We start from the raw sequence: 20,576 nt of genomic DNA, 5'->3' as shown, positions 1-20,576 counted from the left end.
GCAAGGTGTGACCAAGAGGGAACTGGGGGGTGCAGAGGAGTGGGAGGGAGGGGATGAGAGGCATAGGGGCTGGAGGGACTTCCTTTCCACCAGATCCCCAGGTGGTCTGGTCAGAGGACCACCCAAGAATATAAAATAAAGCTTTGCAATTAAAATGGTCCCTTGAGGGGTAAACCAGCAGCATTTGACGAATTGGAAAATCAGATTCTAAACCTGGCTCCACTCATTACAAAATGGGTGGTCCTGAGAAAGTCCCCCACCTCTCCGAGAACCACAGTGAATTCTCCTCGATTCCTGGAAGGTTCCGGAGAAACAGCCAGCCCCGTCCCTTCTGCAGTCGGTGGGGCACTGGCAACAGCATGAGGGTCACTAACAAGCCGCAGTGTCCCCGACTCTGCAGGGTCTAGTTCCAGAAGTCCCAGGTCCCGGGAAATCCTTGGCCCCAGGCGCACCGGGACAGTCAGTGCTTGTGGGCTCGTGATGTAGGAAAGCGGTGAGGGTTCGAAGCCGATGGCCAAGAAAGAATTATTGAGACTTCTTCAGTGCAAAAAGGTGGTTTTATTAAAGCTCGGGGACAGGACCTGTGGGCAGAAAGAGCGGCACCGGGGTCGTGAGTGGTGGCCCATTACATACTTTCAAGTTGGGAGGGGGTTAGAGAGAGCGAAAGTCCTTAAGGAATTTTGGAAGCAAGGTTTGCAGGACCTTGAGGGGCTAGCTATTGTTGGGAAAAGGTCATTTACTACCGTCTAATAAAACCTGAGTCATGAGACCCATCAGATGTCTATCAGTGGGCCACATGCCTGGGGGATGATTGCCAACATGTATCTTGGGGGGTAGAGATGAAGGAAGTTTCCAAAGGAATTTTTATGTTAAAGAAGACTTACAGGGTCCTGGAGGGTCGGGCTAAGATTGCCTTTGCCCTTAGCAAAGTGTCCACATCCAAGCAGTTGTGTCCCTAAAGGAAGGTCATGCTGCCTTTTCCAAGGACTTGTCAATGGGCTGTAAGTGGTAAGGACATTTAATAATTTTTCTTCTGCCTTTGTTCCCACATCACTAGGGATGGAGTTTTTTTGGAATAGCATTGTTGGGGATCCGGAGCCCACAAAGGAATTCTTGAGACGTCTTCGGTGCAAAAAGGTGACTTCATTAAAGCAGGGGGACAGGACCCCTGGGCAGAAATAGCTGCCCATCCTGGGATTGTGAGGAGCAAGGATTACATACTTTGGGGTTGGGGGGAAATCAAGACAAAGGGAAGTTCCAAAAGGACTTTGATCTGCTAAAGAAGACTCACAGGATCCTGGGGGCCTGGCTGTGGTCAAACTGAGGATGTTTTTCCCTCTCGTGAGGCATTAACATTAAGACAGTTGGGATTTTCCTGGAGGAACATTATACTCTGCCCGCCTCAAGTATTTGTTGATGGGCTGCAGGTTATAAGGACATTTAATTTTATCTACATTTCCTTCTGCCTTTGTTTCCCACACCACTAGCAAAGAAGACAGAAAAGACAAGGGACTGCTGAGATTCATAGTTCCCTATTTCTTGAGCAGCCTTCAGAGGCCAGGCTGAGGGAGCCTGCCGTGGGGGATAAATCCCCCCAGCTGCCCGGGGATGATTGATGAGGGGAGTCTGGAAAGGTGTCCTGCGGGCGCGCAGGCTCCTCCGCAAAGCTTCCCCATCAGCCCGGACCATCTTCTCCCTCCCTGGAGGAGTCTAGGGGAGGTAGAGTCCAGCCCTGTCACACTGGAACAAATGTCCTTGGGGTAGATTAGAGACAGACAGGCGTGAGTCAAACCACAGGCAGGAAATTTCATTTCCAGACCTTCAGACTCCGCTTTCCTGACTTATTACACTCAAAACACATTTAATTTTGCAAACAAAGCCGAGAAGCCTTTCCAGCAGGGGCTCAGCCCCCAGGGCTGTGTTTGTCTCCCTCCCTTGAAATTCAGAGTTGAACTTGAGCCCTCCAGCAAAGCAGGATGGATCAGGAGGCTGATGGAGTTTGCAGGGGGAAAAGCCCAGAGTCTTACAGCCTCGTGCCATTGCTCTGACCCTCGGGGGTGACTCAGAGCACTTGATTTTCACCTTGGAGATCTTCATTTTCCAGGTTGAGATATTATAAACCAAGTCATCGAAGAGGAGATTATTCACTAACGCAGTTCAACTTTTAAAAAAACTAGTCCAGAGAAAAGAGGTCTTTGTCCTTTTAAGAAAGCAGTATTTGGTATTTCCAAGTTTCTGGTGGATGCTGAGCTGGGCGACCATGGGTCTCTGGAAGGCCAGCCTGTCCTCGAATTCCCCCGGCCTCCCGAGTCCAGAGCGTGCCGACGCGACGTAACGGATGAGCAGCCAGCACAGAAGGAACGGTCAGAAGCTGGGCAGAGACCTCGGGCCTGGCACCAGCCCCTCCTGGAAGAACTGCAGGGGACCTCCAAGGTCTGTCCTGTTAGGAGACAGACAGGCAGCGATGAACCAGCTGCAAGGGCTTTGGGGTGAACGTGGCTGCAGATGGGGGAGGGCAGCGAGACTCACCTCTCAGGGGCACTGAAGCCTCCGGGGGCAGGGATTCCCCACTCAGACCCATGGGGCAGCTTTTAAAACCTGGACATTTGGCCTTGACCCTGGGGCGGCAGGGCCAGGCACCATTAGTTCCAGAAACTTCCCACGTGATTCCACGGTGCGGTCACTGGACAACCACCACGTGAGGTGACACCTGGTCCTCAAGGAACCCACCAGTGGGGCTCGTCGAAGGGAAGGCAGGCTCTGGGGAGGGCTTCTCCTCAAGCGTGAGTGACCAGAAAGAAAGGAAGCCCAGGAGGGCTACTTCAAATGACGGGACTCAAAGCAGAGGCAAAATTCTACTCTAAACCAGTGGTTCTCATGCTCTGCTGTGCATGAGCATCTCCTGGGGGCTCGTTACAATAAGGGCTGCTGGGCCTGGCCCCAGATCCCCGCTCCCACCACTCTGGGGCGGGGTTGAGAGCCTGCGTCCCTAACTTGCTCCCAGGAGCCCCTGCAGCTCCAGGGACCTGACTCGGAGACCCGAGAACCACTGCCCTAAACGAAGATCAAGCTCACAGGCTCTCAGCTGGGCTGAGCCCAGGGCCAGCACGTGAAAGAGCTGGGTTGGCATCATCCAGAGCCAGTTCCGATGAACACAGGGATGCTGGCAGGGGGACAGGGCATGGGTCCCAGTGTGGACTCGAAGGCATGCCTCACACTGAGATGGGATGCAGAGGCTCCGGCTGTAAGACTTCCACCTTGAATAAGCACCAGCAAAACCACCAGATGGGGTACTAGGCCCCCCGTCCGCGGAGTTCCCCTTTCAGACGACACAAGGCTACCTCACTAACGAGCTGCCTGAGTGACCCGGGCTCCGCTCTCCTGAACCCTGATTCTATGCGCAGCCTTCGAGTTAGCCAATAGTGAACAACCCCGCAAAACCCCAGACGCCCCACCTTTGGACCCTAATAAAGGGAGAGCCCATCTCCTATGACCTTGCCGTGTGGCCCTGGGCATGCTGCGTTCCCTCCAGGACTCGTGAGTGATAAACCTTGTCCCTCAAAGTGCCCTGATGGTGTCCAGCCAGAGCCACGGGGCGGGGGGGAGCCCTCTGTCTGCAGCCCCGAGGATCGACTCCTTCTGTCCCCCCAAGCTCAGAACCCCTCACTAGGCTGAAGCCAAAAGATTCTTTTCTTGACCAAACTGAGGACAGGTCCCGCTGAGCCTTCTCCTCGACAGGCTGCCTCTAGGTGTTGGGCCAGGTTCTAGGTCTGCCTAAGCCCCTCTGAGCAAAGCATCCTGCTCGGTCCCCGCCCCCCTCCATATCTGAGGAAGGTCCTCGTCCCCCGCCCGCCCGTGCGTCTCAGTCCTTGGCTGCCGCTAGCTAGAACCCGGTCCCCTAGCGTGGCCTGTGGCTGCTCGGGGCTGGAAGAGCCGCTGTCTTGGCTGCGTTTGGAGTGGGGTCCGGCTCTCTCCTACATCATAGTAGCGTCGAAGAGTCTGTCTCTGGGCTTGGACTCGAGTCGGCTCTGTTTCTCTTGGGCCCACCCCCGTGAGGCTTGTCTGGCAGCCGCCTGCTTCCTCAGGGAACACCCCACACCGCCCACGGCCCCCTGGGCGGGCAGAGGCAGACTTGGCTGTGCAGTGCTCACACTGACCCGCCCCGTTCCCAGCCTGGACAGCTTGCAACCCACACATTTCCGTGGCCCGTTGGGGCCTCCTCCCTGGGGTTAGCTATGCAGAGAGCCCCAAAGCTAGAAAAGGCCCCCTGGCTCCACGGTGCAGGGCCTTGCTGCGACGTTTGGAAACCTCGCAGGCCCGAGACATCTCTCTGGCCACACTGTCATCCCCACGAAGGAAGAAGAGTGCCCGGCAGGGTCAGCCGGGCGGGCAGGGCTCGGCCCTCCCTTTCTGCCCAGCGCCAGGGCAAGGTCGTGCCTGGGCAGCAAGACAAAGGCTGACTGTCCTCCCCGCCCCCTCTGCCGGGACCTCGGCATGAGGACGTGTCAGGGCGTGTGGGGTGGCGAGGGCTGACCCAGATGGCCGGCCTCCTGCTGTGGGCAAGCGTCCCCAGCGGGGGGGGTGTCGTCCTGCAACTGTGCGTAGTGATGGGTCATTTCTGTGGGGCACCTGCATTCCGAGTTAGCTGGGCGGGGAGCACGTGCTCCCTGGGGACCGTAAGCAGAGGCTGAACTCTCAGGGCAGTGGTCTTTGACTGTCAGGGCAAACGAAGTGTGGGAATGGTGTGCCCAGCTGGTGGCCCTGGCGGGGAGGGTTGCAGTCGGCCTCTCATTGCTCTGCTCCGAGGGCACTAGCCAGTCCGGAAGCTTCACACGGCGCCCTGGCCATTTCCCAAGGGCCCGCTGTTCCTGCTGCAACGTGGGCAGTGTGTCCATATCGAAAGCTGGTTGAGCCACCCAGAAAATGGGTCATCCTGTGTCTTCTCTGCTCGGGTAGGACCTCAGGTGTGACCCGCCAGGAAGCTCCGGATCACCCATGAGTCCCTCCTTCAAAGCAGGCACAGCACCCACCCTGGAGCCCTAGGGTGGTGGTTCGAGGGCGCGGGGGCAGCTCCCTGAGCCCCCTGTACCTGCATGATTTCAGCAGGAGACATTCAATCCTTTGTGTCTCGGGGACCCACAGACCCCAGGGAAGCACAATCGTAGAGGAAGCTGGACCATCTAGACCCGGATCTAGCATTTCAAACAAGGGATGGGGCCTCAAGGAAAGAAAAGCGCCGCCAACCCAACACTGGGTTGGATGAGGTTAAACGGACCTCCTTTCTGCAGGACTTCTCAGAGCCTTTGTTCCCTCAGTAATATTTGCAGAAGGCCTGCGACGGCCCAGAGACTGTGCCACGTGCTGCAGGGGAGTGCCCATCCAGAGGGCTGGGCGATGGGAACTTTCCGTCTCCATGACTTCGAAGGTTCTGGGCGCCACACACGAGTTCCTTCCCTGACGACTAATGATGTAAACACCTGTTCATGTGCTTATTGGCCATTTGTGTGTCTTTCTTGGAGAAAAGTCAATCTATGTCCTTCACCCATTTCTAATTATATTGTTTGTATTTTTATTCTCGTATTGTGAGTTACATATGTATTCTGAGTGCAAGTCCCTTATCAGATAGAAGATGTGAAAATATTGGCTCCCATTCTGTGCGTGGTCTTCTCACTTTCGAGTGCCCTTTGGAACCCCCCAATTTTTTAAAGATTTTATTTATTTATTTGAGAGAGAGAGAATGAGAGACAGAGAGCATGAGGGGGAGGAGGGTCAGAGGGAGAAGCAGGCTCCCCACTGAGCAGGGAGCCCGACGCGGGACTCGATCCAGGGACTCCAGGATCATGACCTGAGCCGAAGGCAGTCGCTTAACCATCTGAGCCACCCAGGCACCCCGAAGCCCCCCAATTTTTAATTTCCATGTTGCCTCATTTATCCACTATTTTCTTTGATCTCATGCTTTTGGTGTCCTCTCTAAGAAACCACTGCTTCCTTCAAGGTTATGGAGATCTACTCCTATGTCTTACCCGAAGGGTTTTATAGTTGTAGCTCTTACAGTTTTAGTTAATTTTTGTAGATGGTGTGAGGTGGGGGTGCGTGTGGCAGTCCACTTGTCCCAGCATCATCTCTTGGAAAGGCTGCTGCTTCCCCCACTGGACCGTCCTGGCACCCCTGTCTGACACCAACTGCCCATGTGGTGTGCAGTGATTCCTGGGCCCTCTGTTCTAGTCCCTGAATCTGGACGTCCATCCCTGGGCCAGAAGCTCTCCTTCTGGATTACTGTGGTTTTGTAGGAAGTGTTATGCTTGGGAAGCGCGAGTCCTCCAACCTTGTTCTTCTTCAAGATTGCTTTGGCTCTTCTTGGTCCCTCACATTTCCCTGTGATAGGGAGGACCAGCGTTCCCATTTCTGCAAGAAAGGTGGCTGGGATTTTGACAGGGATTTTCCTGAATCTAGATTGATTACAGATCAGTTTGAGGAGAATTGTCATCTTAACAAGATTAAGTCTTCGAGCTGTGAACAAGGGATGCCTTTTCACCCACCCAAGTATTTCATTTCTTTCAGTGACGTTTTGTGGTCTTCAGCTTATAAGTCTTGCACTTCCTTTTAAAATTTAATCCTAAGTATTTTATTCTTTCTGACGCTCTTGTAAATGGAATTGTAAGCAGAATTGTTTTGATGTTATTGTAAATGGAAATTGTTTTCTGAATTTCATGATTGGGTTGCAGTGAATATTATAGTGGGGTAAGTCAGGATGCACGTTATGATGTCTCCAAGCCTCTAAAGGGAAAATAAAAGATGGATAATAACCAAGGTAATGAGAGGAGATGAAATAATAAAAACTATATAATCCAGAAGAAGGGTGAGAAAGGAGAATACCAAGCACTCAATATGACAATGGACATAAATCCCAATGTAGTAGGGGGTTACAGGAACTGAACGTGGACTGAATGCTCCAGTTCAAAGGCAAAGATTGTTCAACTGAGTTTAAAAAATATTACGGCCCGGGACGCCTGGGGTGAAGCGTCTGCCTTCAGCTCAGGTCATGATCCCAGAGCCCTGGGATCAAGCCCCGAATCGGGCTCCCTGCTCAGCGGAGAGTCTATCCTCCCTCTCCCTCTGCCTCTCCCCTTGTTCATGCTCACCTGCTCTCGCTCTCTCTCTCAAACAAATAAATAAAATGTTTAAGAAAATAATAATAAAATAAAATAAAAAATATTACAGTCCAAGAGCCTCCCCCCTGTGGCGGGCCATGGAGGCTTGCTCGTTTGCTGCCCCACCACTGGTCACTCAGGTCCCTAGGAGAAGGTTCTAGAAGTCCCCGGTGCCGAGGAGACCTGCAGAAGTTCCATGGCAGTTGGAGCGCCTCCAGGAAAAGGAGCCATTTCCTTTCTGGTCTGGAAAAGAGCTGCCCATCCGTTGGCCCTGCCTACGACTGGAGCAGCATCTGCTCAGCTGGTGAGCCTTTCTCTGTGTGAAGGGAGCTCCTTCGGAGCTCTGCCCATACCCCAGGGGTGTGCGATGTCTTCCCCGGGACCCTTCAACCTGACCCTGCTCTCATCTCATCTGGCCTCCCCCCACCCCACCACCTGCAGGCCACCTGGCTGCGACCATCTCCTGCCTCCCCTTCTCCCCCGGGCCCATCTCTGCCTCGCCCAGCCGTTAGCCTCCTGGTCACAACTCACACAAGCCCACACCACCGCCGCTGTGTGGCCCTTGCCCCACGACGACAGAGGTCCAGCCAGGGCAGACAGCCAGGACCCCCTTGTCCCTCCCTGCCCCCAGCCCACACCCAGTGGAAGAGCGAACACTCGCGAGGAACCTCGTCGCCTTGCTTGGTCAGGACAGAGGTTGCGAGCGGCTCCAGAGACAGGTGGGGAGTGAGCCCCCCGCACACGGTGCTGCGTCAGGGTCTCCGTGCGCCGGCCGGAGGACCGTGCTGTAAGGAAGCGCCACGATGACCATCACACCGGACGTCAGGTTGGAGTATTTAGAGGGAGTAGCTTCCCTCATTCTGAAGTTCAAGCCAGACAAGTGGAGCAAGTTGGTCGGGGCCGAGGAGAACATGGCCTTATTCACCGAATTCTTCGAGAAGCCAGACGTCCTGGTTCTGGTGTTGACGCTCAGCCCCGCCGGCATGATCATACCCTGCCTGGGCTTCCCCGCCTCCCTCAAGTCCAAAGGGGTTTACTTCATCAAGAAGGGACGGGAGAACATCAGCAAGGATACCTACAAGGACCGCCTCATCTACGGGGACATAAGTCCTGCGCCCGTGGAACAGCTGATCGCCGTCGTGGAGGAGGTGGGTGCCCGGGGTGGGGGAGGCTGCGCCGGGGGGACAATCTCTGTTTCTCGTGCTTTTGGTGAGTGGCCTAGAGGCCGGCTGCCCAGAGAGTGGCCCACAGGGAGCCGATCAGAAATGCAGGAGCCCAGGCCCTGCCCACCCTGGTGCGGGGACACATCTGCATTCTGCCCAGACCTCCAGGCGGTGCTGTGCACCCGAGGGCTGAGAGGCCCCAGCCAGCACCTCATCCTCTCTTGGTGTCGTGGGACCTCGGGATGCACCGGGCATGGCCCCTGCCCACGGCGTCAGAGGGTGTGGGCCACTTGAGTCCCAGTAGATGGGTTTCCCAGTTCTGAGACTTTGTGTGAAGAAAGAGAAAGAACAGGGTGCAGTTTGGTGCATCTCCCCACTGTCCTACCTTGTTGCCAGTGTCACCCCAGGCAGGGGCGGCAGGGGCGGCAGGTGCGGCCCGCTCTGGGCAGCCACACCAGCCAGAGTCCGAGTGACCTAGCTTTCTGGCCGTTGCTGTCCTCATGCGTGAGATGGGGACTTAATTCCCTGCCTTGTGCGAACCTGGAGCACAGGAGCCCCTCCTCCAGGACTCAGGCCAGCCTCCCCTCCCATCGGGAAGAGGAGCCTGGCAGGCCTGCAGCGGGAATGCTGGGGCATCTGCGTGAGTCTGCTCGGGCTGCCGTGACAAGGGATCACAGTCCTGGGGGCTGGAGTTCCCAGATCCAGGCGTGGGCAGGACCCGTTCCTTCTGTAGCCTCTCCCCTGGGCTTGTAGACGCTGTCACCTCCCCGTGGCCTCACTTGGTTGTCCCTCTGTGTCTGTCTGTGTCCTCATCTCTTCTTATAAGGACACCAGTCACATGCGATTTGGGCCCACCCACGGGACTTCATTTTAACTTAGTCACCTCTTGAAAAGCTCGTCTCCAAAGACAGCCGCACCCAGAGGTGCTGGGGTTGGGGCTTTAACATGTGACACTGGGGGACCCGGCTCAGCCCCTGACAGCTCTCCAAGGCCGCACGGGCCATCTGCTTTCAGCAAACATTGTGAGTCCCCTTCTCAGAGATAGCTTTGCTGCTAGGCCATCATCCTGCGTCTGTGCCCCTCCACTGGCCACGCCTCATTCCGGCATGGACTTGGTTCCCCTGGGTGGGTTCCAGGCACCCAGGGCTCCCCATTCCTCCTGGGAGCCACCGGGTCGGAGGAGGTCTGGGCACATGAACAGAGCCATTCCCTTCCAGGTGCTCTACTCCCTGTTAAACCAAAGTGAAAACTTGAGTGGATGGCCCCGGGTGGTCTCGGAAGACATCATGAAGCAAGTCCACAAGCTGAAGAATGAGATGTTCGTGATGGGGGGCAAGATCAAAGGGAAGACCCTGCTGCCCATCCCGGAGCACCTGGGGAGTCTGGATGGCACGCTGGAGTCCATGGAGAGGTAGGTGGCCCAGCCTGGGCACCTGGCCGGCTGGAGGAGTCGCTGACCTGTGACCCCCAGCACACTGAGCCCCACTGGGAGTCATCCACAAAACCCCAAGCACATGCCTGTGTGACCCCAATAAGGACGGCCGAGAGGAGCCACCTTGAACATGGCTCTTATTCCACACTTGGCCTCTCTTAGCTGGGAGATTTGGGCACTTCTCCTGCCTCCCCACAGTGGTTGCGAGGAGCTTGGGACATGGGGTGAGATGGGGCGCTGCTGGTGGTTGCTTGGGAGGTTGTCCCGAGGGCGACGGGGGAGGGATGATTCCTGCCCAGAAGGGGCGGAGCTGGTAGAACCCCATCCCTGCGGCTGGGAGAGCATCTTGCCTGACCTTCTGCTCTGCAGGATCCCCCCTTCTCTGGACAACTCACTGCTGCATGCCATCGAAACCATCATCATCGACTGGTCCCACCAGATCCGGGACGTGCTGAGCAAAGACTCGGCCCAGCCCCTGCTGGATGGGCTACACCCCCTGCCCCGAGTTGAGTTTGAGTTCTGGGATGCCCGGCTGATGAATCTCAAGTGCATCCATGAGCAGGTGACAGCTCCTCTCCACAGTGGTGAGTGGGCCTCCGTGGCTCTGCAGCCAGAGGGCCCACGTGCTGGCCAGGCCGATTCGTGACCCGTCCACCCCTCTGTGCGGACCCCCAGGGCCCCCGAGGGGACCGGATAACCTGCACAAAGTCCTGGGCTCCAGCGGCCGCGGGGTCAGGTGCCTTTTGTGTAGGGTCTCCGAGCCTCTCTGGAGCTTCCCCGAGCTTCCTGTTCTCTGTTTCTCAGCTGAATAGGCCCAAAGTGAACAAAATAGTTGAGATCCTGGAAAAAGCCAAGAGCTGTTACTGCCCAGCCCTGCAAAACGTGTACACGGACGTCATGGAGGGTGAGCTGAGGAAGGGGCACTGTCCTTGGCGGGGGCCGCGGCGCCTGCCCACACGCACCTTCCTCTGGGGAAGGTCCTGGGTCTTGAGGGAGCAGGTGTCCACGAGCATGGAGCCGCCGGTCCCCGTCTCTGACCGTCGGGGCCGCGCGAGCGCTTGCTCTCCTTCCGTGCAGGGCTGAAGGAGGCCAGCGACATCGTTCTGTATCTGAAGCCTCTGCGGATCCTGCTGGAGGAGATGGAGCAGGCCGACTTCACGATGGTGTGTCAGCCCGAGAAAGGCCACTCTTAGGGGCTGGTCTGCTGCGTTAGGGGCGTGGGGGCTGTGGGCTTCTTGGCCGGGAGGGGCTGCGTGGTCCTGGGGAGCGCCTCTTCCTTCCCCTCTGGGGTGCCCTCCCGGGGCCCTGCGAAGCGGAGGGCGGAGGGGCTGCATACCCGCCCATCTCCCCACAGCTCCCGACCTTCATTGCGAAGGTGCTCTATACCGTCTGCTTCATCTGGGCCACGTCCGAGCACTACAACACGCCCTCCAGGCTCATCGTCATCCTGCAGGAGTTTTGCAACCAAATCATCGAGATGGTAACCTGGCCCCACCGTGCCGCCCTCTGCCTCCCGACTGGGGCCTCTCCCTGCCTGCTCGGCTTCCCCCCTGCCCGTGTATCTGGGCAGTTTTTTGTTTTTTGTTTTTTAAGATTTATTTTATTTATTTGGGGGAGAGAGGAGAGAGTGGGAGAGAGAGAGCGCGCACATGTGCTCATGAGCTGGGGGGAGAAGCGGAGGGAGAGAAATCCCAAGCAGACTCCCTGCGGAGCACGGAGCCCGATAGGGGACTCGATCCCAGGACTCCGAGATCTTCAAGAGTCGGACGCTTACCTGGTGACGCCACCCTGGCAGTTTAAAAACAGGCAAAGATGTCGGCACTGGGGTTTCCAGGCCCGAGGCTGAGCTTGGTGGCCACCCACAGTTCTCCCGAGACTGGGCAGTGTCAGCCCAAGCGGCCCCACGGCGGGAGGGAGGAGGAAAAAAATGGGGCTACCCGCCGAGTCCCAGGACCCCAGGCCTCGGCCAGGGTCGTGGGGTTTATCTGCTCCTACACTGACCTGCCTCCTGTCTTCCTCAACGCAGACTCCCTGTCTTCCTTCCTTTTCCCAAGCACTCCTTAGCCGGCCGCGAGCGTTTTGTTTGGGCATCCCGCATGGGTTAAAATCGTGCTTGCTGCCCGGAAGGGCCCTGCGGTCCAGGCTCCCGCCGCCCGGGGCAGGACTGGATTTCTCGGGCCCTGAAGGGCCCCCAGTCATCTGGGACCAGATCTGTTTCGGCTGCAGCCGTAGGGGGTGTGGGGCCGCACAGGGAAGCAGCTCAGTCTCCCGAATGAAAATGGGCCGGCAGTGGGCAGACGGGTCGGGACCTGGACCTCAGGGACGGCTAACGTGTCTGAAGGAGCCGACTGTGGGCCCCGAGGCGGGCTGTTTGTAGCCCGCCGAGCAGACCCTGGACCTCACCCCAGAGCGCTCTCAGGACTGGAATGTCTTCTCTTCTGCCCAGACGCGCACTTTCCTGAGCCCAGAAGAGGTGCTGAAAGGCTTGCAGGGAGAAACAGAGGAGGTTCTGAGCAACATCTCTCTGTCCGTGAACGTTCTGAAGGAGCTTTACCGCGCCTATGATTTCTGCTGCGCAAACATGAAGCTTTTCTTTAAGGTCCGGCCTGATTTCAGAGCAAGATCAAGGACGTGTGGGCGCGGGCTCCCAGGCGTCCGCAGGAGTGTTTGAGGCGCGCACAACCTCCTCTCTGTGTCTCCCGTAGGACAAGGAGCCGGTGCCCTGGGAATTCCCTTCTTCTCTGGCATTTTCCAGGATGAATTCCTTCTTCCATCGCATCCAGACCATTGAGGTAAAGGTGAAATGTGGCTCAAACTGCCCTTAGCAGAGCTGCGTCTCCCATCCTTGTCCCACGCCCACATCTCCCGGTAGGGAGGATGAAAGCCACACCCAAGCATCCGTGTCGCGGGGAAACCGAGTCAGGGGCCGGCCTCCTCCATGCCTGGAGCCATTGGCCAAGAACAAAAGTGCCCCGTTATGGGGGGCTTCTCCCCCATCCATGCCTTGTGTCCCGAGCAGGCTGATGACAAATTACACGGGCATCAGCAGGAAGCTGGGCGGCCGTGGGCGAGGGTTAGCCGGCTCGGTTAGGACAAGTGTGGGCAGGGGCAGGGCCCTGCACGGTCAGATACACAGAGTGACACAGAGCAAATGAGCATTTTTAATTGGTTTTTAATTGGTTCAAGACGGCTGCCTCTGAGGAGAAGAGCCAGGGCATAAACACGGGGTCAAGGCAAGAAAGTTTTGCTTTTTGTTTGTGATCTTCTGTATGGTCCTTTACCTTTGCCCACCAACTATTCACACCATTCAAAAGGGGAAAATCACCCCGGAACCCTGGAGCATTGGTTTTCCCGATGGCCACCACCGTCAGCAGTGGCCTTGGGCAGGCCTGTCTGGTCTCCACAGTTTCGTCCACAGGTGGACGAGGCCCACTAAGGACTGCAAATTTGCATCACGGTTTTCCTCAAGCCCAGAGGCTCCCAGGTCCTGAATCGGGATGAGCTTTCTGGGAAAGGATGTCTCCCCGCTGTCCCCTCCCTCCTTCTGGCGGCACGAGCCCCGAGCTCAGGACATTTGACCCCGCTGCTGCTTTTCGTTGGGTCTGCTTTGGTGATGGCATTTTGGGAAGACGGCCCCAACCCCGGCCCCAGCTTAGGGGCGTGGCGTGAGCACCACGTGCGCATCTTGCTTCGCCAGGCCCTGGGTGCCAGGCCCTGGGTCAGGCTCCCGAGGCTGCCTGGGGTCCACAAGGAGCCTTCAGGATCCACTGGGAAACGAGGGCCTCACACAGACACGGGAGGTAACGCGTGAGGGGACCGGGTGTGAGGAAATGTCAAAAGGAAGAGCGCGGGAGAGTTCTGGAAAGGAAAGCCCCCCTGGGGGGCCCGAATAGTTGGAGAAGCCTCCAGGAGAAGCCTCCAGGAGAGCCCCACCTCAGAGGAAGTAGTGCCTTGGGCGGGCATCCCCTGCAGGAGGGCATCCTCACAGGTCACGGTGGGTCAGGGACGGGCTCTAAGTGCTGATGGCCTTCCAGGAAGCAGAGGATTTGAAGCTTAGTCACAACACCAGAAACCTCCATGTGAGGTTCCAACTGCTTCCGCCCACAGCTGAGGACATGGGGGCCCCAGGAAAGCGTGATCTATTTAGATCACTCCAGAGCAGGGTCCGGATAAGAGCCCCACCTCATCTCCGCATTCCCCTGTTCAACGCTTGGAGAGGACTCATGGGGCCCTTCCTTCCGTCCCCTCTCTCTGTGTTCCAGAGAGGACTTTAGAGGACAGAAATAAACAGAGGGTCCCCCCCCCAACTTTGCTGCCAGGTGGCCCCAGGTCAGAGGGCCATCCTCACTCCCTGGCTCCTCCCTGCTGGGGTCAGAGCTAGATCAGTGACTGATCCGTTGTGTTTAGTTATGAAGATTACTGTTTTTTTTCCTCCACCAGGATCTTTATAAAACAGCTATTGAGTTTCTGAAGCTGGAGAAGATCGAGCTCGGGGGCGTGAGGGCCAACATCCTCGGAAGCATGGTCACTCAGATTTACGATGAGGTCTTTGAGCTGGTGAAGGTTTTTGCTGAATGCAAATATGACCCCTTGGACCCTGGAGACTCAGTGAGTCGGGGGGGGGGGGCCCTCGGCTGGACCTATGTCAGATGCCCCAGGAGTGGGGAGACATGTGGAGGGAGTGTTGGTCACGTTCTGAAGACGTCCCAGAAACTAACTGCCCCTGGGGCCATCCCCATGACAATGAGCATCCTCAGATGGAGCCCCGAAACCTGCCGGCAGGGGTGGGGGCGGGGGCAGGGGTGGGGGCAGAGCGAGCACCACCCCCGCTTTGCATGCTGATTCGCAGGTGGACGTTTTAATTCACTTTCAGAGTTTCGATGACGATTACGCTGATTTTGAGACCAAAATTCAAGATCTGGATAGGCGGCTGGCCACGATCTTTTGCCAAGGGTTTGACGGCTATAGCTCCATCGAGTCCTGTGCCAAGGTGGGTGCGGGCAGGGGCCTTCGGGTAGCGAGCTGTTACAGCAGCGCCCAGGGCCTGCCGGGGCCCCCTTAGGGCTGACCTCATTTGCAGACGAGGAGCCGGCCCGGGGGGCGGGGGGGACAGGGGCCTCTCTCAGGCCGCGAGCACCTCAGGCAGCTCCCGTTGGGTTTGGTGGCTGCCTTGTAGAGTAAGAAAAGGGACTAAGCCTAAGAGGACAGTTACTCTACTGATTCTCACTACAGAAGGGTGTCCATTCATTCTTATTTGATTCATCGTTCCCCCTGCTTAAAAGGACCGAAAGTTAGAGGCAAAGTGGCCGTGACAATAAAGCACATACACTTTTAGACCCACTGCACTGAAGTCACACCCTCTTTGACACGTGAGACTCCAAGAGCAGCCTGGCCTCGTTACTGAGGAGCCACCTCTGGGTGGCAGGGAGCTGGCTGGTACTCGTCTGCCTCTTGTGTACTTTACTACACTTGGCCAAGTTGCAAGTGTTAAGCGTGCAGCACTTTTACACTGAAAAAAAAAGAAATGATGCTATGAAAAAAGAATCTTAAAAGAATGGACAGTCGGGAAGTGCTAAAACCCTTAGAGATCATCAATTCAAGAGAGAAACACAAACGGCCAATGCATGAGTACATCTAAGTTTGACCTCGAGAGCACCCAGAAAAGCCCCTGGCAAAACAGGAAGGTGGCAACTGCCACCAACCCAGCCGGTTAGATTGTGAGGAGCTGGGCAGTCCAGTGTGCCCCAGTCCCCACCACTCCATATTGTCCCAGCCCAGCCCTTCTTCCTGCATTTCTGTGGCCTGCCTTGCCCTGGACAAACCACTGAGGGGGGATTTTTGAAGATCGATCTATAGCTCCTCTGGAGAACAGGGACTGAGCATTTAAATGAGTGAATATATGTATATACTTGAGTAGCTTTCTTCTATCTGCCTAGTGTTATGCATGTTTGCCGACTAGGACACCCTGCAGGTCCGAGCTACCTCTTCCCTTTGCTTGGCAAGCCTCTAGGTTGCTGCAGGCAGTTTGGTGCCCACAGGAGACACCCAATAATTATTATAGGATCTTGGGTCCCATGGTGTTTGCTAAACTCATTACCTACATTATCCATCCCATTTTTACCAACTCCGACAAGTCAAGAAGCCTGCCCAGAGTCACACAATTAGCCAGTTAGAGAAGCCAGGACCCCAAACCATCCCAGAGTGTGGCCAGACGGGAAGGCAGTCGGGATGGCCTGGGCAGCTCAGGGTGCGGGCCGTCTTCCTGGATCTCCCCAACACAGATGCCAGGACATTCCTTTGCCTTTTAGACATTGTTTTTTTAAAATGCAAATGCAAGGAAATTTGAAACTCTGCAATGTGATGAGCAATCAAGTCTTAGTTAGATTGCGTTGGTGCTCTAAGCAGAATTATCAGTGAATGCGAATTAACACAGCACCTCAATGCTCTTCCCTCCACTGGGACATCCTTCCCCCTAAGTAGCTGTCTCAGGCCACCTTGCAGGCGAGGCCTCCCCGTCCCTGCCTCTCTGCTGGCCCTCCCTGCTATTCTGTTGTGTGTTGATCTCTCTGTGTTCATTGTCTTCCCAACTAGAATATAAACTCCCTGAGGACAGGTACTTGATTTGGGCACATAGTAGGTGCTTTTAAGCTTTCCCGTGGAGGGAACTGCCTCCAGCTAAGGGAGGGGAGTTGTATTGGGGTCACAGAGCTCCAAGGGCTACCCAAGTGCGGAAGGGTCCCCGAACACACGTTTCCAGCCGGGCCTTTAACCTGGAAACAACAGTCTCCCCCCTCCCCCACCCCCGCGATGGGGTCTCCAAAACTAAGACAGCACTAGAGCTCACGGAGGGTGGGGGAGTGGGCGGATAGCACGTCTCACCTCCTGTAGGGGGGGAAAGGGGGCGTGGAGGGAGGCAGCCCCTCCGCACTCCCTACCGTGGGCTCTGACTCTGTGTTGTTGTCTAGTCCAGGGGAAGCAGCTGGACTATTGGGGCCAAACCAACAAGCCCGTCCCCTTCGTGATCAGGAGTCAGGGGTCAGCACTCCGAGGGGTGGGGTGGCCGGCAGGAAGCCCCCCCGCGCCCCGACCCCCAGGCACCTACAGGACTGAGCCCTGCGCCCGGCCCACCAGGAGCTAAGCCTGAATCTCGGCCTTCTCAGGGAGCTCATCCTCTCTCCTATTATAGCCCCAATCTGGCTTCTGCACACATAGAGGAAAGGTTCTTTCCTAAATTGTAACTTTGTGCTTGTGCTAGATTAAAAAGAAAAAAACAAAAAGGAAGCCAAGGGAGCAAAGAAAAGAGTGCCTGTCAACCATTTCCACCTCTAAATACGCGACTCTTCCTCCGCATCTGGGAGTGTTTTCTCTCCCGCTTGACACAAACCCGTCCCCTAATGAGGACGGGCCCTGGGGCTCCCTCCCTCCCAGTGCCCCCATTCCCTGCAAGCTCCCCAGCTGCCCCCCAGCTGCTTCTCAGTGTCAGGAATTCACACGCAGCCAGGAAAGTTCTAGAGAAATTTTCTGCATGATCTCCTGATAGAAAATAAAATTAGCTTTCTTCCCAGGATCCAGGAGCCAAAAACTATGTAAACGTGAAAAAGAGAGGGGCATGGGAGGGAGCCGGCAGACAAAATGTCAGGAGGGTCACGAATCCACAAGATGCACCTTTTTCTCCCAAGCGGACAGGTCCCTTTGGTAGGAAGTGGCCCCAGTGACCCGGTGCATCAGCCACGCCCCTGCGGGGAGCTGAGCTTGGAGCGTCCCAATTCGGTTTCTCCCAGTGGTCCAGCGGCCCCGTCTGGCTTTCGGGGACCTGCAGATCTCTTCCTACAGCTGTGTCTCGCTCTTGCCTGAAAAGGCCATTTTGGGGACATTGTCCTATTCCTTACACCAAAATCTGGGGCAAAGCAGAGACTCGGGTCCAGTGCCCCCAGACACCCAGGGCTGTGAGACTGTGTGGTCTGAGCACCTTTGATCCCCGTTTGCCTCCGGAGCAGCTCTCCTTGGCCTGGGTCTGGCAGACCTCAGGCTGGCTGTGGAGCTTCCGGAACTCTCTCCAGATTCTAGGAAGACCCCACCCCAGCAGCCCAGCCCAGGGCCTGCACTGCCCCTAGGTTCCTCCGCGCCCTGACCTTGAACAGTGACCTTTTAGGAAATTCTCCATCTGATTGCAGCCAGGACCCTAACCGAAACACCCAGATAAAGTAGCTTCCTCTCTCCTACTAAGCTTTTCATTTTGCAATTGCCCATGTTTAGCAGACGTAGAGTGTGAGGGTGATGAGCCAGCTACTTGCAGAGAGGTACTCGCGCTCGGTTACTGCTTTCAGAAATGTGGTGTGACGCCTCCTGGATTAGTTCAGGTCCGCAGGCCCAGCCTTTCCTCACCCGGAAAGGACGTGACCGGGGACACGGGCTGTCCCTGCTCCTCGGGGACTCAGGGAACCTGGGCTCGAACCCCCAGGGTCATGGCCTCTACACATCCGCAGGCTCCCTCTGTGATTCCCTCCGGGTCTCGGGGGCAGCGTCTCCGGCTTCCCACCCTCAGCCTCCGTGCTCATTACCGGGGCCCCCCGCCCCCACACCCACCTCCACCCTGGTCAGCCTGACTTCTCCTGGGCCCGGAATGCTTCCAGGCCTCAGACCTACTTTGTGGTGGTGATTGGCAGCCAAGCACCTGGGGACTCAGCAGCCGCCAACATGAAAATCACAGAGGCATAGAAGTTCCTTGTCCTGATGGGGCAGGAGTTGTTGCCCCTGAAGTTTGGCCTCAAGCATTGTGCCAGTTGCCTCGAGGCTGGAGCAATGCTGGGGACGGGGCAGGAGGCGGGGACCTCAGGGACGGGGCAGGAGGCGGGGACCTCAGCGACGGCGTGTCTCTTGTTCCTCCCCAGCTCCTGCATGTGTGCGGGGGCCTCCTGGAGCGGCCCCTGATCCTTGCGGAGGTGGTGCCCAGGTACTCGGCCATGCTGGAGCTCTTTGACGCCGAGCTGGACAACACCAAGACCTTGTATGACGCGCAGCTCGCGGCCTCTGCAGATGGGAATATCCCCCCGATCCACAAGAACATGCCCCCCGTGGCTGGGCAGCTCAAGTGGAGCCTGGAGCTACAGGAGAGGCTGGAGGCGCCCAGGCGGGACCTGAAGCTCATAGAGCACCCGTGAGTCGTGGCACCAGCCGGCCCCCCCAACGTGGGCGGCGCGCCCCCGGCGGCTGCGGGCCAGGGGCGGGCCTCTCCTAGCACCCCGAGAGCTGACTGCCACACATAGGGTGCCCCTCACCGCCCCCTCTAACTGATTCCAGGGTCATGTCCAGCTCGGAGGCCAAGCTGATCTACCAGAAGTACGACGAGATGCTGGAGCTGCTGAGGGGCTACCGAGAGAAGATCTACCAGCAGTGGGTGGCCGGCGTGGACCAGGACTGCCACTTCAACCTGGGGCAGCCCCTGATACGGCGAGACCCGGTCACCAAGCTCGTCCAAGTCAACTTCAGCAAAGCGGTGGGTGCCGTCCCACCACTGGGCCCGGAAGGCGTCCCGTGTCAAGGGGCTCTGCGGGGACCAGGGCCCCACGGCAGGTGGGGCGGTGGGAGAAGCCCCAAGTCCGCCGGTGCCGCCGAGGCTGGTCCCCTTCTCCCAAAGCAGACTTGTGGGGGTTGATGTCTGTGACATATTTAGCTAAAGCTTTATTCCTTAAGGATTAAAGCGTGTCCAGAATGTATGTATGTATGTATGTATGTATGTATGTATGTATTTATTTATTTTTAAAGGTTTTATTTATTTGACAGAGATAGATACAGCGAGAGAGGGAACACAAGCAGGGGGAGTGGGAGAGGGAGAAGCAGGCTTCCCGCGGAGCAGGGAGCCCGATGTGGGGCTCGATCCCAGGACTCTGGGATCATGACCTGAGCTGAAGGCAGACGCTTAACGACTGAGCCACCCAGGCACCCCCAGGATGTATCTAAGATACGAGACAAAATAGCATGGCCAAAAGCAGCTTCAGGGACTACACTCCCTCAAAGCTTGGTTGCCTTTCATGGGAGCCCAAGGGGAAACATCAATTTGAGGATTGACAAAAACACACAAGGAAAGGTCTTTGCAGAATCTGAACTAATGGGCCCTCCGGTTAAGTCAGGCGAGGTGGCGAGAACTCACGCGGGAGCCGCGGGGCCTGCGTCCCCGGGCTAAAACCTGGGTAGCTGAGCCTTGCTCCGAAGACAGAGGCGGGGTGGCGGGGATTCCTGCAAGGAGGCCCCTGCTCCTGCCCCGCTCCAAACCCCGGCAGTGACATCAGGGAGGCAGATGTGAGGTTTCCTCTGAAACCTTCTCTTCCACTAAAATTCATTCTTTTAAAAAATTCAACAAATATTTACTGAGCGCCTACTCTGGGTATGTGCTTGGAATAAATTAGTGAACCAGACAGACAAAAATCTCTGTCCTCCTGGAGCTTACCTCTTACTGGGGGAGGAGGATGGGGAGAAGGGAAGAAAGAGAGAGAGAGGAAGGGAGGGAGGGAGGGAGGAAGGGAGGACAGGTGGGAGGGGAGAGGGGCGGGAGGGAGTATAAATGAGCGCTAACAGCAGTGCTGGGGAGGTGATGATGAGTAGGGGCAGGTTTAAGGGGCTTCCACAGAGCTGGGGGGTGGGGCACAGGCTGAAGTTTCAGATGTTGGGGGGAGGAGGTGACGGAGGGGGTGGAGGAGGGCGGAGGACACGGCGCTGAGAGGTCTAGGGCCATGGAAGGGACTCGGGTTTTCGTTCTTAGTGACGTGACTGCCATGGCAGGTTTGGGAGCAGAGGCACGCCCTGAGGTGGTCTTTGTGTGTCAAGGATCCC

At 56.8% G+C, this 20,576-nt stretch overlaps 1 protein-coding gene across 1 annotated transcript in view; it reads left to right on the top strand.

Annotated features, from left to right (window-relative positions):
- The first annotated feature begins 52 nt into the window (after positions 1–52).
- Positions 53–20,576, top strand: part of DNAH17 (dynein axonemal heavy chain 17) — a 101,298-nt gene continuing 80,774 nt past the window's right edge. Inside the window, exons 1-13 of the mRNA XM_045888354.3 lie at positions 53–7,455; positions 7,593–8,299; positions 9,532–9,725; positions 10,116–10,308; positions 10,551–10,650; positions 10,824–10,909; positions 11,101–11,226; positions 12,193–12,345; positions 12,452–12,538; positions 14,187–14,354; positions 14,620–14,736; positions 18,638–18,903; positions 19,047–19,242. Of these exons, the coding sequence (XP_045744310.1) occupies positions 7,955–8,299; positions 9,532–9,725; positions 10,116–10,308; positions 10,551–10,650; positions 10,824–10,909; positions 11,101–11,226; positions 12,193–12,345; positions 12,452–12,538; positions 14,187–14,354; positions 14,620–14,736; positions 18,638–18,903; positions 19,047–19,242 (2,031 nt within the window). The 5' untranslated portion in view covers positions 53–7,455; positions 7,593–7,954. The remainder of the gene's footprint in view (positions 7,456–7,592; positions 8,300–9,531; positions 9,726–10,115; positions 10,309–10,550; positions 10,651–10,823; positions 10,910–11,100; positions 11,227–12,192; positions 12,346–12,451; positions 12,539–14,186; positions 14,355–14,619; positions 14,737–18,637; positions 18,904–19,046; positions 19,243–20,576) is intronic.

This window comes from Mirounga angustirostris, unplaced genomic scaffold (assembly GCF_029215605.1).
Source record: "Mirounga angustirostris isolate CCGP_5_RB_7025 unplaced genomic scaffold, mMirAng1.0.hap1 SCAF_17, whole genome shotgun sequence".
In the NCBI taxonomy this organism is placed as follows: Eukaryota; Metazoa; Chordata; class Mammalia; order Carnivora; family Phocidae; genus Mirounga; species Mirounga angustirostris.
The sequence above is the reverse complement of the archived record's forward strand: the minus strand, read 5'-3'. Positions and strand labels throughout refer to the sequence as shown.